Source organism: Cyprinus carpio, chromosome A18 (assembly GCF_018340385.1).
Source record: "Cyprinus carpio isolate SPL01 chromosome A18, ASM1834038v1, whole genome shotgun sequence".
Lineage (NCBI taxonomy): Eukaryota > Metazoa > Chordata > Actinopteri > Cypriniformes > Cyprinidae > Cyprinus > Cyprinus carpio.
In genome coordinates this window covers 29,285,380-29,313,264 of record NC_056589.1, presented here as the reverse complement: position 1 = coordinate 29,313,264, position 27,885 = coordinate 29,285,380, and the positions used below count along the sequence as shown (strand labels likewise).

The 27,885-nt window shown below is 35.8% G+C and overlaps 2 protein-coding genes across 3 annotated transcripts in view; one reads left to right on the top strand and one right to left on the bottom strand.

Moving 5' to 3' along the window:
- Positions 1–395: 395 nt before the first annotated feature.
- LOC109073248 overlaps positions 396–27,885 on the bottom strand; it is a 28,751-nt gene continuing 1,261 nt past the window's right edge. Inside the window, exons 1-5 of one of the 2 annotated variants that reach the window (XM_042775760.1) lie at positions 7,268–7,401; positions 5,676–6,592; positions 2,996–3,167; positions 2,084–2,250; positions 396–1,958 (exon numbers count right to left, since the gene is read on the bottom strand). In XM_042775760.1, coding sequence (XP_042631694.1) covers positions 1,809–1,958; positions 2,084–2,250; positions 2,996–3,167; positions 5,676–6,592; positions 7,268–7,286 — 1,425 coding nt within the window. In that variant the 5' untranslated portion in view covers positions 7,287–7,401 and the 3' untranslated portion in view covers positions 396–1,808. Of the gene's footprint in view, positions 1,959–2,083; positions 2,251–2,995; positions 3,168–5,675; positions 6,593–7,267; positions 7,402–27,885 lie in introns of those variants that run through there. The other variant, XM_042775759.1, reaches the window with a different exon arrangement.
- Positions 10,939–27,015, top strand: LOC109063760 (semaphorin-7A-like). The gene is made up of 14 exons (XM_042775758.1): positions 10,939–11,068; positions 11,952–12,091; positions 13,140–13,187; positions 13,437–13,529; positions 13,605–13,683; positions 16,231–16,326; positions 16,470–16,603; positions 18,589–18,752; positions 19,515–19,620; positions 20,234–20,408; positions 21,330–21,451; positions 22,784–22,929; positions 23,313–23,341; positions 24,074–27,015. The coding sequence occupies exons 1-14, from the start codon at positions 10,972–10,974 to the stop codon at positions 24,424–24,426; spliced, it is 1,782 nt and encodes a 593-aa protein (XP_042631692.1). The 5' UTR covers positions 10,939–10,971; the 3' UTR covers positions 24,427–27,015.

Below are 27,885 nucleotides of genomic sequence, written 5' to 3'. Positions count from 1 at the left end.
TTCTTTTAAATATCACAGAAACATAAACGCATTTGTACAGGAATCATAATCACTGAATTACATGAAAACTGGCTGATGATTTTTGTCTACATTTTCTGAAAATGTGCTTACCCTTAGTTCTTTTAAACAGTGCTTGATCTGTGCAGATTTCTCTCCTGATTCACACCAGAACACTTTTTCACTGGAGGAAGTGTTATTATGGATTATAGACTCTATGTATTTGAGTTAAAAACATCTTAATGCTGGATGTGTTTCATCTTTTGTCTTCTCCAGATGTTCACTGATGGACTGGAGTGCTGTGGATTACTTGTGGATTATTGTGATGTTTTTATCAGCTGTTTGGACTCTCATTCTGACGGCACCCATCCACTGCAGAGCATCCATTGCTGAGACACTGATGCAATGCTACATTTCTACAAACCTGATGAAGAAACAAACTCATCCTGATCTCGTATGAACTGAGGGTGAACACATTTCAACAAATTCTAATTTTTGAGTGAACTATTCCTGATGCAGCATTTACACAGAACCAAAGAAACAAATGCCCATAATGATACAACACAGATATGCTTTAAAAAACAACGAGTTAAACATTACATTTTTATCAGCAATTTAAAGGTGCATCAAGGTTTTCCACCTAAATAAAAGGACAGTACTTGCAATGAATGTTTAAAATGACGTTCACCCAAATCAGATGAAGACACTGAGAAACTTCTCAGCTTAAAGTTGTGAAGTTATCCAGTACTTTCAAAAAACTACATGGACACACCTCTGAGCTCAGCACTAAAGTTTAAAATAATATTTTTTATTTATTTTGTGCTTTTGTGTTAGCATGTGTTAATTGGAAAGCATGTGAAAACACTGAACTTTCCATCTGCACATCAAAATCTTCTTTCGCCAATGCAGAAAAACAAACACTGAGGAAAAAGACACAGATAAGCCGCATAATAAGGACGTTCTGATGCATGGAATTGCATTAAAATACAGTCTGCTGGTTTCCACTTCAGTGAGTATTTGGGGTTTAAAAATAGCTAGATTTGCAAACTGAGTGGATTGTGAAATTCATAACTCTTCCTGACCAGATCATTAATAGTTGGCTGCATCCGTTCTGAATCTCACATTTCAACTCTACACATCTCTACACAGTTTGCCTGCAGCTCCAGATGGGTTCTGGTCAGTCCGACTCATCTTTTAAATCATCACCTTCATTTGATGTCTTATACAGTGTAAGGAATAGATAGATATAAACTAATCAAACAAACACAAAAGTCATACGATTGTCCAGGTCTGAATCAAATTTACATTTAGAATGATTGAGAACATTAATCTCACTATGTTATTATTTATGTAAAATTATATTATTTATTCATATTTTGAATTAGCTTTTTATTTTTATATTGTTATATTTGACTTTTAATGTGCTTTTGCCATTTTTATTATTTTTAAACTTTTAATTAACGTTATTTTCAATTCTGTTTTAGTAACATTTTTCATTTTTAATTAAAAAAAAAAAGTTTAATTAAGGGTTTTCATCCAATATTTTTTTACATTTTATTTTAGCTTCATTTCAATTACTAAAAACGTGTTTTGGTTAACAGCAGCAGCAGAAACACCGATCACTTCACTAGTGCAAAGCAGCATCTGATGTTTTAGTTAACGAGTCATAATGACACCAACACAACACAATCTTTCCTCAAGTCTCCTCAAACCAGGTTCTGCAGTTCCATCCCAAAATCCATCAGGAAATGAGAAGTGTTACAGAGAGCGATTCGATTGGCTCAGGGGCATGTCAATCAAACTTTGCCGGCCTATAAGGAGTTTGGTTGGAGTTCGTGCCAGCATGCCGTCTCCTCCTGTGCCCTGCTGCACATCTCACTCCAGTGCCGGTTTCCCGCTTCAGAACCTCCGCAGCCAATCAGAACACAACCCAGAATGCAACTCTTCGTGTACAGCCTTCCCTGTCAATCAAAGACAGAGTGATGTTATTACAGTGAAATGTCGAGACACATCAAAGCGTGACACTCAGACGTGATATGAGTCATGTAACAGCAGATCAGGCACTGAATGGTGAAGCTGTTGTCACCTGCATCACGAGGAGCTCCAGGAGCAGCGGCAGTCGGAGGATGTCACCCGCCGGCAGGTCAAACAGAAACGGTGCGTTCCAAACCGCGTTCGCTCCACTGGCACTCTTCGTCTCCTTAGTGCTGATGACATTACCGTCCTGACGCAGGTTGATGACGACATGGTGATCTACAGAAACAGACCACCACTCTGAACTCAGCACGACTGATTAATTTAGTCTGAAATTAATCAGACTATTAATCAACTAAAATTAAACAGAAAAATTACATTTATTCATTATCTGAAGCGCTTATCTATCTATCTATCTATCTGATCAGTGTTGGGGGTAATGAATTACAAGTAACGCGAGTTATGTAATCAGATTACTTTTTCAAGTAACTAGTAAAGTAATGCATTACTTTTTAATTCAGAAGTAAATATCGGACAGCTGTCATGTCTCCATGTTGAGAGAAATCGGGAGTAAGAGCAGAGGCGTTGCATACGCTCTGTGAGCACGATCTTACTGTAGTTCTACTGTAGAGCTGCGCCCTCTACTGCACAGACGTAAAATTACATTTCCTTCAGCCTGAGGATTCTTCATTTCATTTTTGGTGTGAAAGAGCTTTTACATTTGCCAAAAATAGAAAAAAATTTCATTAAACACAAACATGCAAACTCAGGCCAGATGTGAAAAAGCAACGCAAAAGTAACGTAACGCACTATTTTCCATAAAAAGTTACAATGTAACGCAGTTAATTACTTTTTTTTAGAGAGTAACGCAACATTGTAATGCATTACTTTTAAAAGTAACTTTCTGCAACAATGTGTCCAACTTACTCTGAACATGAACATTTTACATGTAAACTGGAAATTTACATTTATTCATCGGACACTTTTTTCCAAAGTGCAAGAATGTATTCGTCCAGACACAGACCTGGAGTGCCAGGCATCCTGGTGAGTTTGGGGAGGTTCTCAGCTTTCCTCACCATCACCTTCATGCGATGCGCCAGCGTCTGATACTGAAGCAGAATCAGGATCTGACCCAGAAAGCGCACCGGACAAACAGAAGCCCCGACGGCCCCCACTGCATCCTGGGAACTCTGACTCTGAACAGACACAAACACATTATGTGAAAGAGCTAATGAGAAAATTAAAGATGCATTTGAGATTTATGATGAGTTATAATTACTACTACAGGATTTGTACTTTGTCTGGAGTAGATCTGAGACCTATTTTTCCAGGCATCTACACACGGATCTTTCCAGATCATGAATGTTTCGAGCACTTTCCTCAAATAACATTTCCTCGTAATCGTATTAGACTCTTAGAGGAAGCACAAACTTGCAGCCCCATTACATCTGAACATCAGCATCAAACTCACTGAAGTGTTTTAGTGTGACTCTGAGCCCACGCTGAATCAAACCCAGCATCTACTGGAATGAGACGCGTTCGTTACGTAACATCTATTCATTCTGCCGACAAAACTTCAGCAAACCATAACCTTCAACTGCAGCCCCAAGAGTTTTAAAGCTACATCCACCAAATTCAGACCACACTGAATTTATATATATATAAAATCAATATCTTTCCAATCCATCGAAATATCTATCTGAACTTCTGAATATCTATCTATCTATCTGAATATCTATCTATCTGAATAAGTATCTATCTATCTGAATATCTATCTGAATAGCTATCTGAATATCTATCTGAATATCTATCTGAATATCCATCCATCCATCTATCTATCTATCTATCTATCATCTATCTATCTGAATATCTATCTGAACATCTATGAGAATATCTTTTTTATCTGAATATCTAGCTAAATATCTATAAATCTGATTATCTATCTGAATATCTATTTTTCTGAATATCTGACTATCTATCTATCTCTCTATCTTAGCAACCATCTGCCAAGGCCTACACACCTTGAAACAACAAACACTCACTGCCAATAGAAAACAATTTAAAAAAGACGCCTCTCACTGCAAAAGAACGTGTTCTGTCTGATCGGGGCATACGACTTATAACCTTTAAACTACCCTTCAAATTACTGTAGAGTTTCTTGTCAGGCCCACATTCCTCCTCTTCTCTCTCTCTGTATTTCCTCCTCTGCTCTGTGACGCATCTCTGCTGCATTACTGAACTCCGCTGGCTGGTGTCCATCTCTGCAGGGCACAGCACACTGGCTCCAGGCTACACTAACGCACCACTTGTTGGCACACTAGTCACGCAGTCGTGAAATCCCACTGATGTAGTGTTTGTGTTCTAATGACAGCAGACAGAAACATTTCCGGAACTCACAACCGAGAAGCTCACTTGCTATAAGCATTCCTCTACCATGGGTTCGATCCCCAGGGAATGCATGAACTGATAAAATGCACACGTTCAATGCAAAGTCAAATTGGATAAAAGTGTCCTCCATTACTGTGCTGTATTCTGCTGACATCATATTTTATGTGGCTGTCAATGGAAGCTCCTCTCGACTGACTCACTTAAGCAAAGCTGCATCATTTGATGGATTCAGCAGTAATCAAACACAAACTATGAGGTCAAATAGCACTTTTGGTTCTTCATAACCAGTTGAGTCATAATGAAATGCAGCCAATCCCCTGCGTTTCCCAAAACCAGCTATGGTAGTAATTCCGTTGTTACCAACAGAGTAGGATTTCGGATTAATGAGATTAGTGTGTGACAACTGTATATGTTTGTCTGATTAAAGGCTGGAATACACTGCATGACTTTTGCCAGGATTTGTGGTCTGGGTGCATCAATGCTAATTTACAAAAGTCAGTTTGCGGTTGAGAGATTTTGCAGAAAAGTGCATAGTGCATGATGAGCAGACTCCTTTTCTTTAGCCTTATACTAAAATTCCATCAAGTTCAAGCATGTTATTATTATTTTTTTTGAGCCAAATTTAGAAAACATAATTTTCATTTATCGCATGTTTCTGTTTGAATTTGCTGTTTTTGGAACAGCTTAGTATGTGATTATCAGTTGTTCGGTGTATAATGCCCAGTTTCTCTCTGTAACCATTTACAAAGTCAGAAAATATGATGCATAGTGTTTCAAAATCTGTTCAGACTTTAATTTGTGTTGGGTATTCCAACCTATGATTCCATCGGGCCGGAGGATTCAAGCATGCTTTTTGTGTTTTGAGCCAATTTTAGAACACATCGTTTTCATTTGCCATGCATCTCCTTCTAACAAGAAGCATGTTTCTGCATGAGTTTATCATTATCGGAACGATTTGAGAGGTCTGTGTGTTCACATCTCACAGTTCTGACTTTTTTCTCAGAATTGTGAGCTCATATCTTGCAATTCTGACTTTAAAACACACAATTGCAACTGTATCAGAATTGTGAGATGAAAAGTTGCAATTTACATTTTAAATTTTTTAGTGGTGGAAATGGGCTTCCACACGAATCAGAGTCAAAGTCACTCAAATCTTCCAAATGGCTCTGACTTTCGGAAACTACAGTCAACTAGTCCAGACTGTAAGTCTGTGCAAAAGTCGAGTAGTGGATTCTAGCCTTCAGTTGTTTGGTGTACGATGCTCTGTAACCATTCACAAAGCCGGCAAGTATATAATGCACAATCTCCTCCAATACCTTCCTCAGCCTCCTCCTCACAGGGTTGAGTTGACGATTAAAGGTGACGGTGCAGTCGGGTTCCCAGTGGATTTCAGCACATGCCAGTTCGAGTTCACCCATAGTCGTCTCTCTCAGACCTGAGAAATCCCTGCTGGACACGGTCAGTCTGAGCATGCAGCGCTGAAGCTCCTCTGCTGACCTCACCTGTAGCTGGAGCACCTGCGCTGGAGCCTCCGGACCGAGGCTGTGTCTGCGTGTCGGGCCACCCTGAAGCGGCGTGGGGCAGAGCGGAGGCAGACAGGCCCTCACCGTAGTCCCGCTCAGTTTCCTAGAGCCCCGGTAAAGACCTAGAACGGTGACGGTGAGTTTGCCCTCAGCTGGTGAGAAAAGAAGGGTGAAGTGAAGGGAAGGTGTGGGTTTGTGAGAGCCGGAGCCATAATGTCGGCCACTATCGGCGTTAAGCCTGCTCCTTTCCGAAAACGAAACGTTATCACCGCTTTTGTGATCAACCACCCGGCGCGACTTCCTAACCAGGCCGAGCTTAGGAATGGTTGGGAGCGACGAACGACCACGGACAGGTTTAGAGGGTTTGTATGGAACGGCGGGGGAGCTGAGCCGCCGCAGATTGAAACGAGGCTTAAGAGGATAAGATGGTAAAGAAAGATCGTCTTCTGACGGCGTCGAGCTGCTGTTAAATGAGGGATAGTCCAGAACGTCTCCGTCTAGCTCTTCGTACTGCTGTTTGATTGGCAGAGTGTTGATGGAAGGGGAGGGGCTTAGAGTCACATGATCTGCAGGTAGAGGAGGTAAGGAAAGCCCCGCCTCCTTATCATCTGTAGGGCGGGACTTATGAAGCCAGTGGCAGATGATGCAGCCAATCACCAGACAGAAACAGAGAATGGCCAAGCCAACAGCCAATAAGATTTGAAGATGCACTATTAAAGTAAAAAAACAAAAAACAAAAAAAAAAACAATCAATATAAAGTCAAAATCCATTATTTCTAGCAATGCCTATATCATGGGTTAAAATTTCTAGGGAATGCATGAACTGATACATTTTACATGTGGTTAAGCAATAAACATTCTGCTGTAGTGGACCAAGAAATCTCACTGAAAGAACTATTAGAGGCAAATGCACAGACTCTTCTGTCCGAATGAAACTCGTCATCCCTGATCGCATTAAGGCTCAGAGGAAATGGCCTCATGATGATCAGTGATCAGAACCAGAGCCCAGCTGATGTCAAACAGTCCAGAATGACGTTTATGCATATAACTCAATTAATCTAAGCAATAACAGTCAACTATGAAATCACATGCCAGCTGTGTCTCCTGTACTACTGCATGTTGTCTTTCTAGTATATTTAGCAAAATCTCACAAGTGCATATTTGTGAAAATAAAACAATTCAAAAATTTTATTTTAAACATCTTGCACCCTTTTAAATAATTGCTTAAAGGTGCTGCTTTTGTCTTAGTATATAGTATAGTATAAAAACTCATGCACGACATACTGTAGCCCATCTTCCTCTTGATTATTAATAAACCAAACATGAATTACATGCAAAACAATCAATAAACATCTAAACTAGATGCACAAAGATATTTTTCTTACCTTCAAGTTCTACCTGCATATTCCCAAAGACTGACAGCACTGTTAACTCCTCAAACCAGCAGCTTGATCTGACTAACTAGTGCTGTCTGATCCGCAGCTCACCTCAGTGGCTCACGAGTCCCTGCGCGTGCACGGACACGATCCCACTCTAAAGAAAAGCCGGACGTGAACGCGCACCGCGGCGGAGAAATCAATTCGGTTTACAGCTGACGCGTGACGCTACGATTCGAATTAGGGAAGTAATGCGTTTAAAACCCGGCGACATTATAAACAGAAGCGACAGATTTATGTGGCCAAAATTGAAAGCATCATAATGTTGCTTTTAATAAATGCATTGTTCATTATTTGTCCATGTTATTTAATACAGTAACTATAATGGAACCTTATTGTAAAGTGTTACACTTAACATTCATAAAGAAATCAAATAAATTTGACTGAATTATATGCAATGTATTTAATTTCACATATAGAAGTAAAATCTACTTACATAAATTATGAAAATTTAACAAAGAAAATATGTAATTTTAGCTTGGCCAGTAAAAGTCTGAGTAGTTTTTACTCAGTCAAAGCTCAGTACAGCACTAAATCAAGCCATGCTTTTAAAGTGTTAATGCTACTCAGAAACATCTAAATAAATGATACAATAGATACTGTGTACTCACCTGAATGCAGAGACTTCAATACTTACACAATACACAATGACAGTAACAATTTGCATCATTTTTGAGTATGATTGTGTCACTTTGAGTAGAAAATAAACTCCGGATGTAACAAAATCTCAAGTTACTAAACTTAACAACTACAGCAATGATAAAGTGTAAATACAGCTGGAAAACAGCAAAAAAGAAAAAACTACCTTATTATTTATTCATGCTCAGGTTTTGCTTAATTTTATAATATTGTTATTTACAATTGAATTTTTACAAGCTTGAATTGAGTACCAATATAGAAATAACTTTTTTTTCATGTTGAAATTACTCCACCACAGAATCATTTTTTATCAGTGCAGGAAGTGACATCATTTTTGTGTCACTCTGATTAAATTACATAAACATCAAAAGAACAAAGTTGTAAATATGAAAATGACACTGTTGTGTAAGCTGACTGACATCCTGATCATTTTCTCCTGTCCTTGTGTAAACAATCAGGTCATAATTAATAAAGATGAGCATCTGAGCTTGACCAGAGCAGATTTCTGAAACTCTGTTATGAGCTTTTATCGAATTACTTCCTTAATTCACAACACAACCATATTAATTTTTAAGAGCTGGGGAGTTGAAACGGTTCTGCAGGAGAGATATGACCCGTGCTTTTGTGACCTTGAGAGTGTGTTCACGGTCCTTCCAGGTGTTTTAAGGTGACCATGGATGGTTAATCTGAGTCCTTTGTGACCGATCATGAATAATAAAAGCTCACTAGAGAGTAGACTCTTTTTCTCTCTCTGGCATGAAATTGCAAGCTCATTCTATTGATTCTGCAGCTGAAGGATGCCTTTTTGTGGCTTTGTTGGCCGCTTCAGTGCAGTGACGTCCTGCTGAGTTTGCTTGATAAACTGGTTAGGTTTTGAGCTAAAGCACACAAATATTTACTTGAGAACATGCCAAATAGATTTATAATTGCATTATTTAAAACCATTGGTATTACTGCAGACCAGGGGTCTCTAATGACGGCCCTGTTCACACAGCTCTTCAAATATCAAGAGTTTATCCTTGAATCCAGCCCGAGCAAACCAGCTTTCACTTTCCATATTGTGCTTTGGAAACGTCTCAGGTTTCTTTTTTACTGACTAGATTTGTTTCGGACTTTTATTTTGGCAGGTGGCACACACTGTGAATATACTGTTTCAGTTTAAATATCGAAAGGTAATTTGTATGTTTTGCACATTTTTAAAAAAATTGGCGGCCTTGATCTTGTGTTGAGATGTGATCTCGACCCTTGTAAAATTCCTCTGAAGGTATCTAATTTTCATAAACAAGTACTGTTATTTTGGAAAATGATGTTTACCCATAACTTTTCCCCTCACAACTCCACTCTTTGGAACAATAGGGTTGTAATTATTAATAGGAAATCTCTTTTTAAAAGTGATTGGTATAGCCAAGGTATTTTTTTTATTCATGATTTGTTAGATGATAATGGCTTTTTCTTATCTTATATTGATTTCATTAGTAAATACAAAGTTAAAATTACATTAAAAGGTTATAATAAGGTATGCAATGCTATACCTACTGGATTGTTAAGAATAATTCAAAGTAGTTTTTCTGATCTTTTATCTAGACCAGTAGTTTCTCTTCCCTCTTTGAAAATATGTAATGTTGACTTCTTAGACTGTAAGTGTAATAACAAACTTATTTATAAAGAATTTAAACGTATCATCACTGGCGATTATAAATGTTATTTTCTGGGAGATGTTTAAACCTCAGTAAGGGACAAAGCTTTTACCCGTTATATGGCTTACCCAGTTGCTCCAAAGGTCAAGGAGACTCATTATAAAATTATGTTTAGGATATATCCAGTTAGTGACTTTATACAAAAACGATTTCATTTCGATGTGGATCCTTGTGGTTTCTGGTCTTCATTTCCTGAAACACTTGACCACCTTTTCTTTTACGGTGAGGTTTCTTCTAAATTTTGGTTTGATATACATAGCTGGTTGTCAGTAAAAATGGAGACAGTTTCTCCTATAACCCAGCAAGATGTGCTCTTTTTTAAATGTGATTTAAATTCATCCTTCTCTGATGTTGTGAATTTTGTTTTGTTGATGGGTAAATATCATATACATGTAAATGGAAAAAATTTAAACCTTCCTTCAATATATTCTTATTCTTATGCTTCTCTTTGTCAAAATATCTATTATTTAAAAAATTTTTTTTTAAATAACTTCATTGACTACAATTTTGGTTTCATCCTTGCTCCTTGTTATTGTGTTTTTGTTTTATTTTATTATTATTTTTTTTCTCTTTAATGTAAACTCTGTGCTGGTCTATATGAAAGTGTCTTACATTGTTGGTTCCCTGTCTTGTTATGTAAATTAAGCCATAAAAAAGTCATACTGCCATAGTAAAGAAAAAAAAATTGTATGTTTTGTAGTACGTACTGTTTTTTTTAATGTTTGATTTTACGTACTGTAATCTTTGTCGTTTATTATTGCAATAATAATAATAATAATAAAAATAGTTTCAGTTTAAAAGTCAAAACGTGGCACTAAGCCGAGGAGCAGACACGGTTAGTTTATTAATTTAATTACTTTTATAAAGTCCACAGATGTTTTGACACGTGTCAATAACTAAAATAAGGCTAAAATCAATAAATAAACGTCAAAATGCATCTCTGTCTGTTATGATGATGCGACCTCTTGTGGACGAGTTGTTCTTAGTTACTTTAATTCAATTTTTATAATTTTATTATAAAAGTCACTTATTGTATTAAAATTGTAATATATCCAAGTGGGTTTAAAGTGCTTTAGTCTGGCGGTTAGTTGTCATTTTTATAATTACATTTTATAATTAATGTTGTCACATTTATAATTAACATTATATGAGCTCATCAGTAACGCATAATAGCGTAACACTTATTAAAATGAGTGTAGAATTAAAATGCGCTCGGTTTAAGTTTTAGTAAGTATCAGTAAGAAACGTTAAGCCCCGCCTGTTGATACAAAGGAGTGAGGAAGTTATTTCTCATCTTTCACAAACTCTCGAGTTGAGATGGACTACACGTGCTTCTGTGTGCTGTTCATATGCATTTCATATGTTAGTTCAACAAAATTACATTATGATGCTCGAGTGACGGTGAAAACAGAAGGTAAGCTCATATTTACTCCAAATATTTCATCGGTTTTATTAAGATCATCGTTGTGTAAAAAAAAACAACAACAAAAAAAAAACCTAACCAATAATGTTAGATCATGTTATGTTGAAAAACAGACAAATATTTATTAATAAGGTTATGCTAAGATCCAAGTGTAACAAACTTTTTAAAGAATGGTACAAAATCGGTAAAACTGTAACATTTTGAAGTCAACTCAAGTCAGAGAGAGAAACATAGTAACACTTTACAATAAAGTTCATTAGTTCACATGAACTAAGCATGAACAACACTTCAGCATTTATTCATCTTAGTTCATGTTAATTTCAACATTTACTAAAGCATTATTAAAATCAAAAGTAGTGCTTGTTAGGTTAGGGTTAGTTAATAATAGTTAATGCACCGTGAATTAACAACGAACGACTGTATTTTCTTTAACATTAACAAAGATTGATAAATACTGTATTAAATGTATTGTTCATTGTTCGTTAACAGATGAACTAATGAAACCTTATTGTAAAGTGTTACCTAAAACATTAAAAACACTTCGTGTTGAAATCAGTAGATGAATGCGCAGCAGAAACAATACAGTTTTGAATGGATTCATTTTATAGTCACATTAACAGGTTAAAGGAGTTCAAACATCATCTTTGTGTGTCAAAGCTTGCTTCATTTTCACACAAATTTTAACAGAACTCTATCTTAACCACGCATGCAGCCACAATCCACTCGAGTCTCTTATCTCAGACCCGCTGCTGGCTCTTCTGCACGTCTGAGTAGAATTTATGTATATATTGTGTGTTAATGTACAGGAACTGCTTTAAACTAGATCTGTTTATTTACAAATCTACACACTTAATAATGTAAGCCTCTGTTTCAGGTATAACCAGGTTTTCTTTTCAAAACAACAATAATATTAATTTGGTGAAGCTCGTCAACTCTGGTAAACAAACCATATGGGTCGGAGGAAACGAGAGCCTCTATTCCATCACCCAAGAACGACCCCCCAGTCCCAAACAGGTACAGTAGCATATGTACAGTAGATCTCAGAGCGTGATTAAACATCGGAGTGCTTCGCATCGGCTGGTCGCTCCAGGAGCACCGGAGCCCTGCAGGGTTTAGCTTCTTCAACCCTGATTAAACACAACTGATCCAGCTGATCAAGTGCTTGAAGGACTACATGGTGTGTGTGTGTGTGTGTCACTGTGTGTGACTGTGTGAATATTTAACCATATTTTGAGGGACAAATTTGTACCAAATGGTTAGAGAGTTGGACTTGTAACCCAAAGGTCACAGGTTCAAGTCTCGGTGCTGGCAGTAGTTGTAGGTGGAGGGAGTGAATGAACAGCACTCTCTTCCTCCCTCAATACCCATGACTGAAGTGCCCTTGAGCAAGGCACTGAACCCCCAGTTGCTCCCCGGGCGCTGGATATAGAGCTGCCCACTGCTCCGGGTGTGTGTTCACGGTGTGTTCACTTCTCACTGCTGTGTGTGTGCACTTGGATGGGTTAAATGCAGAGCACCAATTCTGAGTATGGGTCACCATACTTGGCAAATGTCACGACTTTCACTTTCACTTTCAAAAACCTGCATTTGGGCATGTCCTCATTTGTAAAACTGGTATAAAATAAAGTTTTTTTGGAATTGTAAAAATTCTATAACTACCTGTATATAAAAACAGCAGAAGTCTACAGTATGTAATGTCCCCATTTAGATAGCTAAGTAAACGTGTGTGTGTGTGTGTGTGTGTGTGTGTGTGTGTGTGTGTGTGTGTGTGTGTGTGCTGGAGCAGGATTGGAATGAAACTCTTCCTCCAAGAACTACATTTGACCTGCGCTAGATTATCTGCCAAGAGAAAAATTATATTTTACATTAAAGTTATGCAACTTCTCCAAGGCAAAACATTTGAAACACTGAAGAAAACAAGTTATTCTTCTGAAAACCACTTATGAGTTTGTCTTGATAAGCGAGCATGAAGAGATAACTTCTGTTTTAATCTCATATTTACATTGTCATTATGTTGTTGTGTGTAATATGAAATCTTTGCTGTACTTTAATCCTTGTGTAGGTGAATGTGACTCTTTTTAAGGAAGAAAGCAAAGATTCAGGCACTTCTGTAAGTATTAAAAAACAGATGTCTATGCACAACTTTTGATATTCAGTGTATTTTCTAATTAAGGATGATTTCCGATCACATATTGTAAGAACAGTTCAGTAACAAAGGTTAAGGTTCAATGTGTTTATATCAACAAATGTCTTATTACGCATGAATGAACACTGATATAAACAGGCTGTTTCAGGGGTTGCTGGTAGTTCGTGTCCCGTTAAAAGTCACTGACTGCTGTTTAACTGTTGATTTTTCCAGCACTGGTCACACAGGATCTCTCTGCTCAGTGTTGATCGAGATCTCCTGTTCATCTGTGGATCATATGATGGAAATACACAGTGCTGTAACTTGGTATGTCCTGTTTTTACAGTATGCATTATAAATCTGTGTGACAGTATGAAGCATAAGTCATGCGTTTTGTTCCAGAATTCCAGCTATTATCCGATCAAGTGCTTCACGTCAGAAAATTATGAGCCAGATATCAATGAGCCGTCATTACTTGTTGGTGAGTATTGCACATTGTGCTGATGCATGCATTTGTGTGCATGCATGTTTTCACACATTTGTGCTGCACGATTTAGAATCGCACAAACAATGATAGTTTCATTTCTTGCTAATACTGAAGGGCTGCATTCAGCAACTGATCTGGTAAATATACAGTATGAAACATTCTTGACCACCCACTCAGATTCTTGACAGTGACTAGTTTATTGTTTGACACATAGCTGAGAACAGTGGAATATTATTATTATTTAATAGAGTCAGTAGCATATCGGGGAGACTGTGCTTGGTTTGGTTTCTCAAACACTCCTACTTTCCCTTCCTCTCCATTTCTGTACGCCACTGTTCTGAATGCAAATTCTTATGAAATGTTTTTTTTTTAGAAGTGCAACTATTTTATTTCGGTTTCCCAGCAGGTGATTAGAAGTAGAACTATTCTTTGGTAAAGCTGCAATTTTTAGTGCCACATTTTCTGCAAAAAACAGTCAAGTAAAACTCAACTCAACATTGCTTCAGAAAACCACAGACATATTAAAACCCAGAACTTCTACTGATGCCCATAATGCAATGTTTGTGCATTTGCATGATATCATTTATTGCTGATATTACGTATAACTGATTGTTAATGTTCAACTCGTAAGAGATGAGTTGACTGATATCATGTTAGGAGAAAACTCCCCCCTCATGTCATTTCCAAACCCATATGACTTTCTTCTGATGGAGATGTTTAGCAGAATGTTCATGCTGCTCTTTTCCATATGACTGTCAAGCTCCAAAAATGACCAAAAAGCACCATGAAAGTATTTATAACAGTATGCACTTGTGATGCACATACGATGCATTGCGTGAGGAGACTCAACCGAAAATCTTGTATTGAAAACAGATTGGACATTCTGCTATAAATTAAGGATGCTCCGATCAGGATACTGATCAGTTTGAAGCCTTCTTTTTATCATGTAGATTTATTTTTAGTGATGCTCCAGTCAGGATTTTTGCAGGCATTATTCATTCAGAGCCTGGATTTAATTTTTGCAAGTGGGAGGAATTCTCCTCTTAGGGGGCTTTTTTTTTTTTTTGACATTTTTCAAAAATATATAATTATCTCACCTAAATGTTTGATCATGCAATGCATTGTTTTTTTTGTTTTTTTACAATGGGGCGGCCTTCTGTATGCATGCTTTGAGCGTGCATGAAGACGAGAAGAGCGCACGAGTGATGAATGCTTTAAACACTGGCAAGACTTAAAAAGAAATGCAAATTCTAAACTTCATTGGTTGATCCGACACGGTCTCGATTTGTGTCAACTGTGCAGCTCGCTTATAGTGCAGACACAATGTGTTGATCTGACACCACTGCGATTCAATCAGAGCACTCCTAATATAAACATCTCTTTTTGTGCTCCTGGAAAGTCTCCCAGAAGTTTCGAATGGTCATTTTTGGTTGTATTTCCAGACAGTGTCTGACAAGAAGGATGTAAATTTGCATTGCTTCTTCAACACAAGTGCTTTCTGTAATGTAGTCTTTAGCTCAGCGGTTTTGTGTTGAGGAACTAGACCTTTCTGTGTGTAAATGGTCTACAGAGATTTTATCCATATATAGATCTGTACAGATTTGGGTTCTGGCTGTGATTGGGGTTAACTAAAATGATTTTGTGTATTTTTTTTGGGGGGGGGGGTTTTAAAAATGTTATTAATTACACAATGTGCCGATTAATTAATCGAATTAATCTGAAATGAATTAAGATTAATTAGTACATGAAGTCATTATTAAAGATCATTTAAAGTCATTGTTTTAAATAAGAAAGGCACTGAAAAAAATAGCTTAAGAAAGAAATATTTTGATTCAACGTACAAAAACTCAAATATACTGTATTCTATTGGCCTATATTATAATATACTACTCTACATATAAAACTAAAAGGTGATGGCAAATCACTGGCTTAAAAAAAAGTTAAACCAAAAATTAAAATTCCCCCATGATTTACTCATCCTCAAGCAATGCTATATGACTATATGACTAAGTCGTAATCTCTAGCTTCCGCTAACTGTTGTACATGCATTCATTCCGGCAGATGACAAAGTTTTTCTTCACGCTTAAGTCATGCATAAAGAGTTTACAGCTGTTTGCGGTATATTCTGAGCCAGATTTACTCAACGGGGCAAATAAGCATGAGAGTGCAATCCTGTAGAAGTGCTGATGGGAGTGGAAATATCTGTGATCTATGATCTACTGACAACGAGCAAATTAAAGAACAAAAACACAGCTGTTTTTTTAATGACCAATGCAATCTACAAGGCATGCTTTTTCGGGGCGTTAAATAGTTGCTCAAATACCAGTAAACTGACTAGCACAAACTTTAATAAATCATCTTTTTATAATTCATTTAAATAGTGTCCTCCCATAAATGTTGCATCTGAAAGGGAAACGCCTGCAAATGCAACCCTGACTATATGACTGACTAAACTAGACAACTAACATTTGTCATGCATTATTTATTTTTATTACACGCTACATGTGACGTCCTGTCTGATTTCTATATTCAATCTTTCAGGTAATATGCTGTACTTTACCAAATCTGAGAAGGGACTGTACAGGATAAACAAGGACAACAAAAACGACAACATTTGGTCTCAGTCGCCTCAAGCGGGTGAGAAATCAGTTTAAACAATACTTTCACTACTAAAAAATGTTTCATTGCCACTGTGTAGAACTTCACCTTTTCACTGAAATGAGTTGATGTCATTTTCAGAATGACTCTAAACAGAGCTGTTTTATCTTTGTCACATTTAGAGCAAACATACTTGAAGCTGATCACTGGTAGAGGCCAACACAGGGAGAAAGTTTATTCCTTCTTCGCAGAGAAACACAAAAGTAGAGACGGCGAATCTGAGCAGTGGATTCCACGAGTCTCTCAGAGCTGCATGGTGAGCAGAAACCACACCGTAAAAATAAGCGCATTTCTGATTGTATTTTAAAGCTTTAAATGTTGTTAATAGTTTAAAAATGAATGTGCAAAGATTAGTGATGTGCCCTAACCGTGTCTAATCTGATAATGATACTCTACCCAAAAAGAAAAATGGTCATCAGTTACTCTCCATCGTGTTGTTCCAAACCTTCTTTAGAAAAGTCTAAATAACACAGGACTGTATTTATTGCACTGAGGGAATGATGTCTAAAAGGGCATGTTTGATTGGCTCCCTTTAACAAAAAGTCTTAAATACGTGGCACTGGTGGCGTAATGACTCAAACTAGTTAAAGAACACTGCAGAAACAATACAAGAATTTGTCCTTTCAGTATATTTCCATTGCCAATACGGTTACTGCTATTTACATAATTCAAGTTCAGTTATTTTATGTAGATTCAGGGTTAGGGTTTCTCAGTCAAGTGCATAGGTATCAGTATCATCTGATAATATCTGTCAGTAAGCAGAACTAAATGCAGCCTGATGTTCTTGTTTTTTTTTTGGCATGTCTGTTTCTAAACATTAAGCGTGCACGTCTGAATTTTCTCTAATTTTTCACCTCCTGAAATGTGGCTGCTGTCATTTTAGTTAGTATGAAATGCACTTGGCTAATGGCAACAACTGCATGTTTAATAGAGATGTTTCTCAGTAACTCAAAGCCACATTCGTGCTAAAGGGAGCAGTTCTATAATTATAACCTCAGGTTTTGGTGACACATGTCAGATGAGCCACAAGCAGGTTGCTCTTGTGCTGTTCGCGGTCAAAAGTGACCGGACGCCTGATATGCAACCTTTTTTTTTATTTTCTGTGGAATCGATGTAAAATATTTTTGTTCAATAATATTTTTTTATTTTGAGAGAATTTCATGGTAACATTTAATATTTATGCCATAATTATGATCACTTTTTCTCATTGAAAATATATATTTTTTCTAATATTTTTGTTACTTTTCAGTTATGTTAAAATAGAGATAATGCCTTTAAAATCCTATTTTTAAAGGCAGATTAGTTGCATCTGGTGGGAGTAAAAAACAAAAAAACATCTGAAATTCTGTGGTTCAGCCACTAGATTCCTATAGAGAGCTATGTAAAGACTTTTACATTCTCTAGTTGTTTTTAGACATAAATACTTATTTTTATTAAGTTGTGGATTTGGATTTATATTTAGACATTCTCAAAGACAACTTTTTGTAAAGGTTTAGATTTTGTTTGTTTGAAATGTTGGTTTGAAATGTCAGCTTTTGCATAAATTTTTACTAAAGTCAAACCTGAACACAAAGAAAGACATTTTGTTACACATAACATCGGAGTTCAGCAAAAATGTAACAAATATGAACAAGAATGCTTTATTAGAGTGTGCCTGTTTTGCACTCTTGATATTTGAAAGTGTCACTCCATTTATGTGCACTTTTTACTGCATCGTGAATGATTTGTAGATTGTACACACCAAACAATTCTCTCTATTTTCGTATTTTTGCACATTTCCCATTAATTTCCAATGGTGGCCATTTTTGACTGCGAACAACACAAGTGTGACTCTTATTTTTATTTTTTTTTGATGACCATTTAGCTTTTTCGAATCAATTCCACAATTTTTTAGTGACTGCCATAAAGGTGAGCAAGTTTCATACCATTCCGATGAAGTAGCGATTTTTCCAATTTCAAAACTTTTTTTTTTTCGGTCTAAAATGACTGAACAATACCAGAGGGTTAAATTACGATGTGGTGCAGAACCAGATTGTTATTCTAATAATCATTTAAACCCCCCTCATGTCAATCCAAAACTGTATGGGTTTCGTATGTAGAAGAACAGAAGATGTTCAGCAGAATCTTCATGCTGATTTTTGAATGCACACAGGAGCTTTCAGACTCCAAAAAGCACCATAAAAGTAGTCCATATGACGCTGTATTGACAAGCAGAATTAAACACAACCCAATCTGTTTCAGAACGACAGAGGAGGTTCAAAGAGTCTGCTTCAGAGCAGCTGGACATCCATGATTTTCACCCGTCTGTTCTGTGGCAGAGGATATGAATTCACTCAGATGATCGATGTGGCCACGCTGGAAATGGACAACGACACCAAAATTTATGTGCTTTTCAGAAACTACTGGTAAGAGAAAAATGTCATGCTTTGTATTTTTATGGGGTTCCAAATTTTAAATGGAAAGGCAAAGTTCATTTGCAGTTGCATTTCCAATGTCTTGCTAGTTAAGATTCTGACATTTTGGAATAGCAATAGAAATATTTAAAAAAAAAAAACATTTGTTATTACATTTTCTCTGTGTCCTACTCCAACCCTCACAAAATTCAGATTGAATCAATCCCCTTTGCACTTGCATTTCCAATGAAAATGTGGGAGTGGGAGTGGGCGTGGCATACTTTCAGACTATCAATAAACCCTGCCCTCACGAATGATTGACAGCTGACTGTGTTAGGCATTGGAAAAATACGCGTGCAAAGGGGATTGTGATTCCAATTTTGTGAGGGTTGGAGTGGGACACAGAAAGTGAAGTGGTTACACAAATGCAACGTAACAAAAGTAACTAAGTAACTCAATTAGTTACTTTTTTAAGGGAAGTAATGCAATATTGTCATGTATGACTTTTAAAAGTAACTTTCCCCAACACTGGACTTTAACTGCAGTGTTGTAGTTGATTCAAATGTCTTTAAATACCCATGGTACCCCGATAAGCGCGTTTCTTTTGAATTTGTCGTCAAATCAATGTGAAAAGCAAACATGACTGTTAGCAAGTCGCATGATCCGGTTGTTGCTAGTGTTAAAAAAAAAAAAGTGTTAAAAAGTCCAGCACATCCAACATTTGACGCAGTTCCAAAAACGTTGATGAAAAAGAGAATGTGTCTCTGTTTACAGGAACATGAGTGCTGTGTGTGTTTATAACATGACTGAAATCAGCAACATCTTCAATTCCTCCGAGTTCAACTCCACAAAGGTTCCTGTGAATCACCGGCCAGGAACGGTAAACAAAATTATACCATCACTGAAGTGATTTATACTATATAGCAAATCATGTTTTGTCGCAAAATGTAACTATATTATCATCATCCAGCTCTTTATATAAAGATATATAAACTATATAGCAAAACTCAACTGCTTGATTGTTTGAATCATTGCAAAATGTAGTTAATCTACAGCAAGTGAGACTGTAAAGGCATGAAGATAATAGCACATATACTGTCAGTGATGCCATTATCTAGACCCGCAGAATATTTGTCATTGGCACATCACTAAACGATTCATTCCAGAGTTCTGAGCCAAAACAAACAACTGAATCACAACATGATTCACAGACAATTCAAATGTTGTAACCAAAAGGAAAAAGGTACTGTACGAGACCGTGCTCATCTCATAATCTGAACGATGTAATCCAGTCGGTCTGAATTTGTGTCCTTTTAAAAGGTTGTAACAACCTAAACAGCATCTGATAGTTTGATAAAGACCCGTATCATCACTTCAGTTCTCTGTGGAGATTCTGAATGACTTTAACATCTAGAACTGACCGTTGAGTTCTGTAGTTCGAATAGGACTTCTCTTTTCCATTCCTTCTGACAAACTGCTTGTGTTTGTTTTAGTGTGTTAAGGACAGTACTCGTCTAAGCAGTGAAGTGCTGGGGTTTATGAAGGACCGCCCAGAGTTGAAGGATTGGGTGAAGCCAGAGAACGGCCCCATGCTGTTTCAACACCAACATTACACTCATATACAGGTGGACCGAGTACGAGACCACACCGTCCTGCTTTTGTCTCTAGGTATGTCCATCTTCACTGGGAACTGTGAGGAACTGAATCATTTAAGATTCTACTTAATGATTCTGGGGCCTCGTTTATAAACAAGTGCATTGAATGATCATACAAACATGAGTTTATGTAAAACTGCTTTGAAACCATGTGTATTGTGAAGTACATTTGACTTGAACACTACAGTGGATGTAATGTCAATATGTCAGTGACAGACTGCACAATATTCACGAAAAATGCAACATGTATAAAATTCTATAAAATAATTGAAATTAATAATATACATTCATTTCAGTGAAAATGATCAAAATGCAGTTAACATGTTGCTCAATTCTGCATGTGTCATTTCTTATGAAGCGCTTCACGTCAAACATCCTGTTCTACTCAGAAGTGCTTCACATAACAGAAGTTAAATGATTGTAAATGCAGTTTCATGTTGATTTAAACCAGACCATAAACTCTCTTATCAGTTTCAAATTTAGAGACAGGAAATGACCGGTACATATTACTGCTAGAAAAATGTAGTGATTCATTGATTATATTGTGTAAGGATAACTGAATGATAACTTTGAGGAGTGTAGTACGAGTTATTAGAGTTGCACAATCTAATGGTTGCAAACCTTTAGTACATAGGTGTCATCATTAGGCATCATAGACATGAAGGCTGTTCCAAACAGTAGGTAACAAAATGATGCTACCTTATATGGCCAGAATCCAAGTGTCACAGTCGCACAATGCATTGTGATGTGCTCAATGAAAATGATGCATGTAAAAACTTAATATTTCATGCAAAAGCAACATGGATCGACATCTTGAATGCTTCATGCAAGTAGATCAGTTTGTATGACGTGCATATGAGTTAGCATGCTGTCTAGGTAGGGAGTTCCCTATGCAGACAGATTAGTTGATGTCCTGTTGTGATGTTTCCCACAGAAAGTGGAGGGGTTCATAAAGTGCTGGAAGTGTCCGTTGAGCAACCTGTTTTTATCATTGCGGAGTATCTGCCATTTCCACAAGAGACGCACATCACCAGCATGCTGCTGGACGCTTCGCAGGTACGGCACAAAAATCCATGAGCTAAATAACATGCACCTCCTTACTTCTGTGAACACATACATAATCTCCAGAACAGCAATGAGAGTCACTTCAGGAGCACCTTACCGTTTCATTTGAGAAACACTATCGTCAAATTATATACACACACAACAAAAACTTCATGGCAACCCATCAAAATAAAAGTTTGGTTCAACTTGAACAAATGTACTACTACTACTACTACTACTACTACTACTAAAATAATAAAATAAATAAATTAAATAAAATAATCCCCCCATTTTGAAATAACTTTATAGTAAACCTCTGTTTTGCAGCACTTCATTTGCCAAAAAATAAAGGGTTTGTTTAATTTTCATTTGATTAAAAGATAAATGAAATTAATGTTTTAACCTTCATTTGATCACCAGAATTTATGGAAAAACTAAACATCTCATAGGCCTCTAGTATTGTAAAAGAATAATAATAATAATGTTTTTTATGAATTCAAATTAGACATGCTTTTTGATTGTTAAAATCGTTAAAACATTAAAATAGAATCCAGAAAAAAAAGGAAAAACAGACAATTTGGTGAAAAAACAATTTGAGAAAAAAAAATATTTCATAGGGTCCTAAAAATGAAATTTTTGTTAAACTTTGTAAATTGTATGTTTCATGATCTAAATTAGGCATGATTTTTGAATACTAAAATTTGATTTAACCAGTGAAACGGAGTCCAGAAAAACTTTAATGGGAAAAAAAAAAAATGTAATCCAGAAAAATTAAAACTGAAAAAAAAAAAATATATATATTAATAATAATAATAATAATAATAATAATAATAATAATAATAATAATAATAACAATAATAAAATAACAATAAATAAATAAAATAAATTGGAAAAAAGATTTTGGGAAAAAATAAAATGGATTTCATAAGCCCCTAAAGTACCTAAATTTAAAATAAAATTGTAAAAATACCAATCTCAAACAGAAAGGCATCCTGCTAGCGACGCCATTGTCATGGGTTCGATTCCCAGGGAATCCATGATCTGATGAAATTATTATTTTGAATGCAAAGCAAGTAGCTTTGGATAACAGCTTCTGCCAAATGCAAAAATATAAATGTTATTCAGTGCGTCAGTGATCATAACTATTAACAATGAGTGCCCAGCATTGGATGTTTCACAGGGAAACCGACAGATACAGTTTTGTTTTACGTTCAATTACTCTGAATGTAGATACATGGAGAGCTTCATTTCTGTCTTTTGTTTTGATTAGTTTCTTTATCTTGTTCTTAAGCATGTGTCACATTCCCAGCAGTTGAATTCATTCTCCTGTGTTTGATTTCTCAGAAGCGTCTGTATGTGAGTTCCAGTAATGAAGTTGTTCAGATTGACCTACAGACGTGCAATATGTACGGAAATGACTGTAACGAATGCAAACTCTCTCGAGACCCCTACTGTGGTTGGAATGGATCCCACTGCACCGCTGCAGCAGAGTAAGACCTCGTTCTGCTTGCACACACACTGTGCTTCCTTCCTGATCACACCTGTTTTTTTTAGAATGAAGTGAAAGCTCAAAGCCACTGTTACTAAAGCTCAGACTAGTCAAGCATCACCATAACTAAAGAAATGAGTGGCTGAATGATTCAGAAACCCCATAACCACTGAAGACCATTCAGCCGCTTTGCATCACTTCCCCTGCTCGACCATATAAAGCCCCCTTTTTATGTAGATTTCCACTAATTTCTTTATTTCTTTTCTACTCAAACATTAACATAACTTCCCCTGCCCCCCCCCAAAAAAAACACTATCATTCACTTACTATTCACACTTGAATATTGTATCAAATCATCTCAGTAATGTTTCCTCTTTTCCACAGAAACCAAGTCCAGGATTTTGGAGACTGCAGTAAGTTTGACATTGTTAATGTAAAAACATTTTACAATTAAATATTACAATATTATTTATTTTGTTTTTAGTTTTTTTTTTACTTTTACTTAATATTAAATAATAATACATTATCATCATTATAATTATATTTAGATTTTTCTATTATAATAATTTTTGATTTTGCAATAATAATAATAATAATAATAATAATAATAATATTATTAGCAACAATAATTCATTGGTATATTTTGATTTGGCTTTAATAATAATAATAATAATAATAATAATAATAATAATAATTTATTAGTGTTATATTTAGATTTTGCTATAATAATAATAATAATAATAATAATAATAATAATAATAAAGTATTATTGATACAATCAGCATTTTGATATATAATCAACCAAATTTGGCAGCCCTTAAAACAAGCACAACAAACCAGGATTTTTGTTTTATCAAAAGTATTTTTTTTATAATATATATAATAAATATATATTTTATATATATATATATATATATTATATATATTATATATATATATATATATATAAATAAATGCAGTTAGATTTTTTTTTTTTAATTATGCAACCCCACTATGATTCATAATCAGTCAGCTTCATCTGTCATTGTTCTCTCTGAGGTTGTTCTAGAGTCTAGATTGCTCACATGTTTTTGAAACAAAATGCTTTCAGATTTACTCATTTATGCCAATTTAACAAACTGATCACATGTGTGTCTGTTCTGCAGAAAAGTCTGAAGCCACACCAAATACTAAAATCCACGTGCCTCCATCATCGAAGCACTTCTTGCAATGCCCCATGATTTCACACCACGCCACGTACCACTGGGAACACGGTAAGACGCGTGAGGAGTGCGTCCAGTCTGATAAGGGCTGTCTGTATCTCATTGAAAGCATGAACAAGACTCACGAAGGGACGTACAGATGCATGTTTTCAGAGGAAGGCTATCAGAGGACGGTCATACAATACAAGCTCAGCATGAGCCGCTCAGACGCGCACAGACTCACTCCTGTGCTGTTACCCAGCTTCTTACTTCTGCTCACAGCCTTTCACATCCTGCTACTGAACTCATACTTTTGAAAGGATTCCTTGAAGTTGCCATCCACATCCTATTTAATAATATTACCAGTTTTTATTGATTATTATTGCTATATGTGACCCTGGACCACAAAACCAGTAATAAGGGTAAATTTTGAGATTTATACATCATCTGAAATCTGAATAAATAGGTTTCAATTGATGTATGGTTTGTTAGGAGGACAATATTTGTCTGAGATACAACTATTTGAAAATCTGGAATCTGAGGGAGCAAAAAAAAACATCTAAATATTGAGAAAATCATCTTTAAAGTTGTTCAAATGAAGTTCTCAGCAATGCATATTACTAATCAAATTAAGTTTTGATATATTTACAGTAGGAAATTTACAAAATATCTTCATGGAACATGATCTTTATTTAATATCCTAATGATTTTTGGCATAAAAGAAAAATCAATAATTTTGACCCATACAATGTATTTTTGGCTATTGCTACAAATATACCCCAGAGACTGAAGACTCAAATTTTTCAGAGGCAGTTTTTTCTTTATGATAACATGCACTGATAAATCAATTAATAATTAGACCGGGAACATGAGTTATGTGAGTAAATACAGGAAATACTCCAGGTGTTTACTGTTTATGTGCAATACGGAGCTTCTCATAAATGTCTAGTTAGTCATCAGTCATAAGAGTATCATTTTTGGGATGTGGAGAGAATTGTTGTTTTTATTATTTTCATGCTCAGCAGTTTTTCTGTCATGTGATCAGTCAAACATTTGAACACAAACTCCATTTATGTTCCTCGTGTTCTTAAAAAACATTTTGATCTAAATGAGTCTAAACAGTTTAGTAAACAAAAATCAGCTTTTTATTATAAATTAATAAAAACAGCTCAAATATAAGAATCTTCATTTGTGTAACCGGGTTTGATCACTGCATTATTCCTCAAGGCTCAACGCTAGGGATTTTTTCTACTGGCTTGGCCCACAAAAAATAAAATAGTTGTTATTGTTTTTAACCCATGTTGTCTTGTATTAATAATAATAATAATAATAATAATTAGCTTATATGGCAGTGACACCAAATTTTGAACTCAATTCCAATTTTGATACCACAGCACTAGCCTAACAAATATAAAGTTCAAACATTAATAAAGACAAGACAGCAGCTGATAAATTAAGCGTGGCCTCTTTAAACACAATGCATGGATCCAATATAGTGATACACGTCTGATTTAATTCGGAGCCCAAGATGCAACCAACTGTTTTTGAAACTCACCAAGATGGTTATTTGACATACTTTTGTATGTATTTCTCCGTTCAAGCACGAGAAGAAGAGGAAAGAATTACAATAAGAGGTTCACACGTTGACTGAGACGTGATATTATTATTATTATAATAAAGATATTATTTGTGTCTTCTTGCGCTTGAATGCTTTAAAATCGCTTGAATGTTCAAATTGGCCAGATGTATTTCTCTGTTAAAGCGCAGTAAGTCTAGAGAGAGAACTTCGCACAGAACACAGCACGCAAATACTGAATTGCGTTCTTTTGCATGTCTTTTTGCACTCAAATGCTTTAAAATCGCTTGAATGTTTAAATAGGCAAGGCATAAAAATGTGCAAATATTAAACTTTGATGACAGTGACCAGATTGCTGGCCTCGACCGTCCTTATCGTCGAGCCCCGTTCACAGATTTATATTTGGGCAATTTTACACATTTAACTAGCATTCTAACATGAAGAAATTAATGCATCGATGCGTCTAAACATTTGACTACTAGTGAATGTAATGATTGACTCCATGTGTAACCTTGTGTAATTGTTATTTCCAAAGGACTAGTGATTTGTAACCCTTGCTCTGTGCTGAAAATCCTTTGGTGTTCCTCGTCAAATATAACATTTCTTTTAAAAAAAAATATTTCTGGGTCAGAAATAATGACTGAAACAACATGAGGGTCAAGAGTTGTGTTGTGGGGTCTGCTGACCGACTCATGATTTATTCAGTGTTTTTTCAAAATAATCAATGAATTGTTTTAGATTTTAGAACAGACTGTGATGCTCCAAAAGCACAATTATACATGAATTCATACCGTGATGGCTTGACTGTGTTTGTATGATGTGAGTCATTTTTATTTATATCAGCAATATGCATCAGCAGTGGTAGATATGAATGTATAATGGGGAGGTGATGGGTAGAGCCAGGCTTAACCACTGCTGCTAACTTGGTTTATATATAGAAACATGTGTAAAATTTGCTTCAAGATGTTTATTTATTTTCTCTTCTGTACTTTCTGATTTATATTTTTGTATTCATTGCACTGTGAACTTCCTTAAAATCTAAAAACGTTCTAATCTCAATAGAAAAAAAACTGAATTCACAATAGATATGCTTATAATAAGAGTCCATGAGCATCTGTATGAAGAGGAAGTGGGCGATCACACCCACTATCTGACAGGATCTGACACCCCGCCTATAACCTCTGAAAAGGTTAGCGAATTGGAACCAATGTCTCTACATGTCATGATCAATACATCATTAGTCATTTAAACCCTCAAGTGTTGGAGGATGTACCATTGCACACACTGATTACTGTGGAAAGTATCAGAATAAAGTCTTTTAAAACCACAATGGTCCTGGCTGTTTAAACCTCTATTAGTCAGTGTGTAAATTAATGATGAGCAAACAGGATGTGACTGAGAACATCTGAATCAAGTGCATTAGCTGGTTAGTAACTTTATAGGTTCACTGAAAGTGATTTCTTTCCCTTTTTCCAAATGCTTTGGCTGCTTGATGACCTCACAAAGACTTCAGCCTGTGACAGTGACAAGAAAAACACCACACTTACTTCATAGGACTCGAATGCTGATTTCATATAAAATGCTTCAGTATTTTAAAATTCTCTCACACATGGGGAGGGATTTATGAACTGATTTACTTATTAAACATGTCAAATGCATGAGATATACATGTTAACTCCCATAGAGGATTTTATTTGCTAGATTATCCTGTAGCTAGTGTTATGCTGTGATGATGATTAAACAAAAAAAAAACAAAAAAAAACAAAAAAAACAAAACACACACACACACACACACACACATATATATATACACATATATATATATATATATATATAATATTAAAGTTTTAAAATAGGAAATCAAAAGTTAAGAAAATCTGTGATGTCAAGTGGATTTAATATTCAAGTGTCTAGAGCTTCATTTATTGAAGGGTAAAAGTTTTAGAACTGCATGAAATTGTACAGAGTAAGCCATATTGGAAAAAATAAAATAATATGAAACATACAAAAACAAAATGAATCACACAGACGAAGATATAAGTAAAGCTTTATCTTAACATACACGTTTAAAAACCTGAGAACCATGTCTTACACAGCAAACTCGAAATGTTTAACTTGTTTTAATGGTAAAGAGCTGCACTTTAAAATACAACCAGCACAAACCAGTTCATCAAGTATTCACATTCACCTAAATGTGCCT